Source organism: Calidris pugnax, unplaced genomic scaffold, assembly GCF_001431845.1.
Source record: "Calidris pugnax isolate Ruff unplaced genomic scaffold, ASM143184v1 scaffold134, whole genome shotgun sequence".
In the NCBI taxonomy this organism is placed as follows: domain Eukaryota; kingdom Metazoa; phylum Chordata; class Aves; order Charadriiformes; family Scolopacidae; genus Calidris; species Calidris pugnax.
In genome coordinates, this window is record NW_015090873.1 from 911332 (window position 1) to 918071 (window position 6740).

General features: G+C 45.2%; 1 protein-coding gene across 1 annotated transcript; it reads left to right on the forward strand.

Moving 5' to 3' along the window:
- The first annotated feature begins 6 nt into the window (after positions 1-6).
- LOC106890331 (mono [ADP-ribose] polymerase PARP16-like) lies at positions 7-6263 on the forward strand. Its single transcript, XM_014946086.1, has 6 exons — positions 7-223; positions 922-1059; positions 2186-2392; positions 3551-3722; positions 4805-4946; positions 5565-6263. The coding sequence occupies exons 1-6, from the start codon at positions 38-40 to the stop codon at positions 5707-5709; spliced, it is 990 nt and encodes a 329-aa protein (XP_014801572.1). The 5' UTR covers positions 7-37; the 3' UTR covers positions 5710-6263.
- Positions 6264-6740: the final 477 nt, after the last annotated feature.

The following is a 6740-nucleotide window of genomic DNA, read 5'->3' on the forward strand; positions in this document are numbered from 1 at the left end:
CGGCCGCCGCTCGGCAAACCTCCCCCCAGCGCCGGGCATGCCACCGCCCGGCCCCGGCGAGGCGGTCGCCCGCGTCAGGGAGGCGGCGGGGAGAGACCCGTTGGCCGCCGACCTGCGGTGCAGCCTCTTCGCCGCCGCGCTGCAGAGCTACAAGCGCGACTCGGCGCTGAGGCCCTTCCCGGGCCGCTACGCCGGCGGCGACAGCAAGGACTTCGAGGGGCTGGTAAGTGCCAGCGGACCCGGCCCGGGGTGTATCCGAACCGGGAGTACGGTGTGCTGCCCCTCGGAGGGTGAAAACAGCCTGGGGAAGGGCTGGTCGGAGGCGGAAAGCCCCCGGGGGAGCGCGGCTGGGCCGCTGTGGGGGAGAAGCCGGCGGTGCGGCCCATGGGGTGAGGGAGGCGGCGCCTGAGGGGTGGGAATAAAGAGGGATAAAGTGGGATAAAGTGTTTATCCCGCCGGGGAATCCAAGTTTTAAAAGTACAGTTTGGGATTCTGAACCAATAAACCCCGCCCTTGGAAACGTCCGAGCGCAGTGGTGAGATACAAAGGCTCCTAAGAGCCTGCCCTACACAAAATCCAGATTAATTCTGAAGGGTTTGTATAAACAGCCCCTGTGTTTATCCCACTGCGGATGCTGCATTGTCACGGCTTGTTTTCTTCCGGGAGCTTGTTTGATTATTCCTCGTGTGCACCTTATAAAATATTTATATTTACCAACAAGATCTATAACTTGCCTGCTATTTGTTTTTAGGACAAGTCACAAACTTTCCCACAAACTGGATACAAATGTTTCTATCTCAGAGCAGAAGCTGCTTTTCAGTTTGCAACCCATTAGGGTGAAATATTGTTTTGTTTTCACTAGAGGTCTCTGTTTAATCATAATGAAAAGCAGGAGCTTGTACTAAATGCCTGTCTCGTTAGCTTGCAGACACCAACGCGCTACCGAGCCTGAGGGAACTTCTGGAGTCTGTTCCAAACACGGAGAAAAGGACCTGGGATTTGTTCAGTTGGATTTTATCATCTAAAGTCTTCATGATACAAAGTACTAAGAAACAGGAGGTAAGTTTTGAGTTCTGAGTCTTGATTAGAATTTGTCCTTTAAGGCAACCTTGCACTTCCTGCCAGAATTTACTTGGTTATCGTGAGAGTTTGACAGTTCAATGTGAATGTACTTTTCTCAGTACACGGAGAGAGGATTTTATAAATAAAATTTGCAGGAGCTGCTTTTCACTTTACAACCTATTAGGGTGAAATATAGAGGAAGTGGTCTTCCAAATTGCACTGGAAGAAGTAGTTATCACTGTCACTAGTTGATGATGGGCAGTGATTGTGGTTGGTTAATCCCATTAACATAGCATGTACCTGCATGTTCCAGACCATGATAGTACAACTCAGATGTACTGGAACCAGGTCCTCCTTCTCACTGAGAAAAATGATTTTGTACTTCACCCCAAAAATAGAAGAGTCTTCCAAATTTCACTTGCAAGAAATAGTTACCACTATCACTAGTCGATGCCTAGTAGTCACTAGGCAGTGATTGTGGTTGGTTACTCCCATTAACGTAGCATGTACCTGCATGTTCCAGACCATGATAGTACAACTCAGATGTACTGGAACCAGGTCCTCCTTCTCACTGAGAAAAATGATTTTGTACTTCACCCCAAAAATAGAAGGATTGAGAGCCACTGAGGAACTTCTGTAAGAGGGATCAAAATAGCCGTAGAGATTAGTAGCAAGATGAAAACCACTTCTGTTTTCACATTTTTTCCTCTTCCACCATCAGCTGATGAATATAAAGTCTTAGTAGCCAAAGTGGCATGATAGAATTGTGATATCGCCCTTACATCATCAATCAATTCATAATCACAATTCAAGTTTATTGGTTGGGGTTTTTTTTCCCGGAAAGAAGAATTAGGATTTAGCTTTGCTAGCAAGAAACTATCAGAATTCTCACTGTACACTTACTCCTTCTGAGTTGCGACGGCGTTGAATTCTAATGCAAAAAGCTTAATCAAAATACATAAAGCAATGTGAGATTTACTCCTTCCGAGTTGCAAGGGTGTTGAATTCTAACGCTTAATCAAAATACATAAAGCAATGTGAGAGACTAAGGGACAGTAAGCAAAATCTCCAGTGAGTAATCTACCTCCAGCAACCAACACTTATATTCCTTTCTGTTTCTAAGTACGAGAAGATCCAAGAACTCACGGGGATGTCTGGGGCTGCTGTTCCTGCTCCGGACTACCTCTTTGAGATTGTGTACTCTGATCAAATGAATACCAAGTTTGCTGAGACCAAGGGAGAGCGGGACCTCATCTATGCCTTCCACGGGAGCCGCCTGGAGAACTTCCATTCCATACTGCACAACGGCCTGCACTGCCATTTGAACAGGGTGAGGCTCCTGGTGTTGGCATCATCTTCTGATGGTCATTTGCAGCTAGTGACACTTTTTAAAAATAGGCTCAAATTCCTTTAGGGGGTATGAAATGTGCTGACGATCTTATACTGCTGTTTTCACTTCAGTGTAAGGCCTTTGTGGATGGTTTCGTTGCATTTTCTAGGCAGCCCGAGGGTAAAAACTGGAAGCAGCACAAAACCCTTTTCTCCAGTGAGACAAATTACAGCTACCCTTTGCTTCTTTGTAAGGAATTGTAATTCCTCTGAAAATACTGGCCTGTCTGACAGCCTGCAGCTGTAAAGTGCCAGTGCACAGAGAAGGAGGATAGTGACCCGGGCAACTTAGAGATTGTCTCTTAAACTTGTGGCCAGGCATAAAAATCAACTAAATTTTAGGTACTACTTGCAAATGGAGCCTTCTTTGAATGGCCTGGCAAAGGGAGACATCCTGTAGGCTTTGCATCTCTTCCAATTTCAGCGGAAAGGCAGTTGGGAGTCAGGGCTTTTTGTGTTTTTGTGAAGCAGCTTTGACACAACAGCTGCTTAACCTTCCAGTCAGCCTGGACCATGTTTTTCTCCCATGCTCTTTGTGAGTAATGGCTTACCAGGTAGAGTGGACTTAGTGGATTAATAGTTTTAGGAGGGTGGCAAATCCTCTGATTCAAGGTTATTAAAACAGTTATATTTGAAAGGAATTTGCAATTGAAAAGTGCTTCCCTCTTTTCTAGTGAGGCATGGATTTAAATGCGAGTAAAGCCTTGTCTTGTTTGTGGAGGTTGGATTATTTTTTTTGAATGATGGCAGTCTCAATAAATCAGTGAAATGCCTCTAATAGCAGCGCAGTCATGTTGATATAAAATACTTAGGCTGGCAAACTAAACCCAAATCCGGGAAAGCATGAATCTGTCCACACCAGGGGCTGTGCCAAGCAGCTAATTTCAGGGATGGGAGGGGGCAGCTGCCCCACCCCAAGGAAGTTGTGCCAGCAGGAAAACAGTGCATGGACCAGGCCCAGCACAGGTCAGAAAAGCCTTTTTTTTTTTTTTCAAGTTACCTTCAGAAACAGAACTGCCAGTCTGAAAGTAAAGTACACTTGTATGTTGTTTATAGTTTGCTCTAGAGGATTTTAGGATGTATTTCTGCTCCGTTTCAGACGTCTCTGTTTGGCGAAGGTACCTACCTTACCAGTGACCTGAGCCTGGCTCTCCTTTACAGCCCTCATAGTCTTGGCTGGCAGCGAAGTGCCCTGGGCTCTATCCTTAGCTGTGTGGCCGTTTGTGAGATCATTGATCACCCAGATGTAAAGTGTCAGGTGAAAAAGAAAGGTGAGTCCATTGCAACAACAACTCTGTGTAGTTCATCTCTTAGAATTTCTCATATTATCATAGAATCGTAGAATGGTTTGGATTAAAAGAGAACTTAAAGATCATCTAGTTCCAACCCCCTGCCCTGGGCAGGGACACCTCCCACCAGACCAGGTTGCTCAAAGCCCCATCCAACCTGGCCTTGAACCCCTCCAGGGATGGGGCAGCCACAGCTTCTATAGGCAACCTGGGCCAGGCTCTCACCACCCTCACAGTAATAGATTTCTTCCTAATATCTAATTTAAATCTCCTCTCTCCAGTTTAAAACCATTACCCCTCATCCTATCACTCCAGTCCCTGAAAAACAGTTCCTCCCCATCTTTCCTGTAGCCCCCTTTAGGTGTTGGAAGCCTTCTCTTTGTGCAGAAGTGCTGTTGTGTAAACGGTGCAACGTATGGAGTCAGGACACCCTTCAGCAGAAACTGCTGACTCCTTTTCCAATTGACTCCTCAACAAATATGCAACAGCCTCGTTGCCTGTGAAGCTCTTCTTAAAATAGTAGATTTAAGGGGTAGAAAATATTTTGGTGGCATGATTTGGTTTTCCTTGTTTAAGTAGTATGATAAAATCATGTTCCATGTCTGATCATTTCACCTGTGATGGATGAACAGAAGCATCACAAATGTATCAATAATGAGCTTTACTGGATGTCTAGGAAGCCTCTGCTCAGATTGTCCTCTGAGTGCTTCCTGCTTGTGGGGCTCAGTCAGTCCTTGTTGTTTTTATTTCCCTGTGAATATTAGCAGCTCCTCAAGCACCGTGTGGGAGACCTGCCCCCTTGTGACCCTGGGCTGGGCCATAATGCCATCCATACCATGGATGACTAGGAGTGGTATAGCCTCAAGCAAACTTTTTGGTCTATTCTTGGATGCTAAGAGATTCGGGGGAATTCCAAGTCTAGGTCTTTGGTTATCTCCTTCCCACTGTGGTGGGTGCATTTGTGTGCGGGTTGTTTGTTTGCTTTTTCACAGTCACTTGAAGTTGTGCATCTTTTTCTGCTTTTCTGTTCCCCCAAAGACCCCTTCTGTTCTCTTCCCATTCAGATTCAGAAGAAATAGACAGAAAAAGAGCAAGAGTGAAAAACAGCGAAGGGGGTGACGTACCACAGAAATACTTCGTTGTCACAAACAATCAGCTTTTACGAGTTAAATACTTGCTAGTATATTCACAGAAACAGCATAGGAGGTAAGAGTTCAGCTGTCTGGAGTGATGAGCACACTATAACCACCAGATAACACACATCTCATTTTTGAAAAATAAGACAAAACAAGCAAGATGTGCTGCACTCTGCAGGTTTAGCCTGTTTTCCTGTGGAAACAAAGCTTACACCACCACGTTGCCTCTGTCTCACTCTTTGATGCTCCCAGCCTCAGCTGCATTTGCTTTTTCACAAGACCTGTAAGCACTTAGAATCTTTGAGAGCTCTAATAATCTGTTTGTGGCAGGAAACAAGGAGCGAAATTCTGATGAGTGCAGCTCTTAAAAGCAGGATGGTTTTAACTCTGCCCTTATCTATCCTAAGTGGCAGCATTTACCCAGCTCATCATCTTGTGGGTACAGACCAGACAGTTACTGCTTCACACCATGGAGAAAGGAGTGAGCATGGGGAGAAAGGACAGGATTGTGCAGAAGATTTAGGGAGAAGGGATGGGGAATCAGGCCTTGTCAGTTACAGGGATCGCGAAACAACTTTCTGATCACATCGCATCAGCTTAACCAGTTAAAAATAACAAAACCTAAGATACTCTTTGCCAACGTATTCCTGCACCTCTGGGAGAATTCATGCCTTTTTCTCTTTTTCAGGCCTTCCAGGCAATCTTCCTGGTTTTACACGCACCGTTTTGCCCTAATGATGCTGCTGTACCTACTGCTGCTAATCCTGATAGGGGCCAGCAAATCGCCAACCGTCGTCTACTACTGGCACAGAATGTTTGACTCGAGGAGATGAATCACCCGAGATGATAAACTTAATTTCACCACGTGCCTTAATAATAGCCATTCTGCGATGCACTGTGTCCCTTCCAGAGCTCTGGAAGTAAAGGTGCCTGGAGCTTTCCAGTTCTGCCTCCACTATATAATCCCTGCGGCATCTTTCCATTTATTCTTATTTCTGTGCTCCTGTGATTCATGAGGAGCTGAAAAGGATCACAATGGTGCAGCTTGAGCATGAATCAATTGTTAAGGGTCCACGGGAAAAAGTTATTTAAAAGTTAGTGAAAACGAAGTGGGAAAACACTGACGTGTAACTGTTTTCTGTCAAACCGAGGTGGTGATATTTGCACAAGTTGGGAAGGAGGGGTTTTCTGTACGTCAGGCAAAGGAACCTGTAGGGAATCTGACCAATTTGTTTTCAGAAACTGAATGTAGTCAATGTTTAGCATGTATCAGTGCAGATGGGATCACTTCTAAAACTAACTTTGGCCAGGAATTTTTATATTTGAGCATAATGATTGTAAGAGAACAACAAGAAATAAAACAATAGCCAAAATGGAAGACATTAAATGGTTTCTAGTATGTTCCCCCCGACCTCCTCCAAAACATCTGCAAGGCTTTTGTTCTCAGCCACGAGCATCAATACTGAATAAGGATTATTCCTATCAAACTCCCTTCCACTTGCATTTTTTGCACTAAAAGGAGAGAGGGTGAAGGGTTCCACTTACGCTGCCACCGGACAGGATTTTGGGGGTTGGGGCTGCCTGGGGTTGGGGATCTGGTTCGACATTTTAGCTTGTATTGAGTTGTTTTCAGCCTCCCTCCCTTAATGAACAAATAGACTAATGAGCAGTAATGCACCACCGTTTTCCTGAAACACTGGTTTGAAATGGAGTAAAACCGCAGCCGAACGGGTAGGGTTGTGTTTTATGTCTGTGAATATTTGTAGCACAGTTAATTTCATACAGATGTCACTGTGGCCTCCACGTGACAACTTGTGCTCAGTACTGTATATTTGTAAAATAGACCGTCCACATTGAGTTCTCA

What these genes read in the sequence shown, in the direction of transcription:
- LOC106890331 (XM_014946086.1), top strand. Translation starts at nt 38, where the DNA reads ATGCCACCGCCCGGCCCCGGCGAGGCGGTCGCCCGCGTCAGGGAGGCG. An exon ending in GCAAGGACTTCGAGGGGCTG is followed by an intron (nt 224 to 921) that starts GTAAGTGCCAGC and finishes CTGTCTCGTTAG; the next exon opens with CTTGCAGACACCAACGCGCT. An exon ending in TGCACTGCCATTTGAACAGG is followed by an intron (nt 2,393 to 3,550) that starts GTGAGGCTCCTG and finishes GCTCCGTTTCAG; the next exon opens with ACGTCTCTGTTTGGCGAAGG.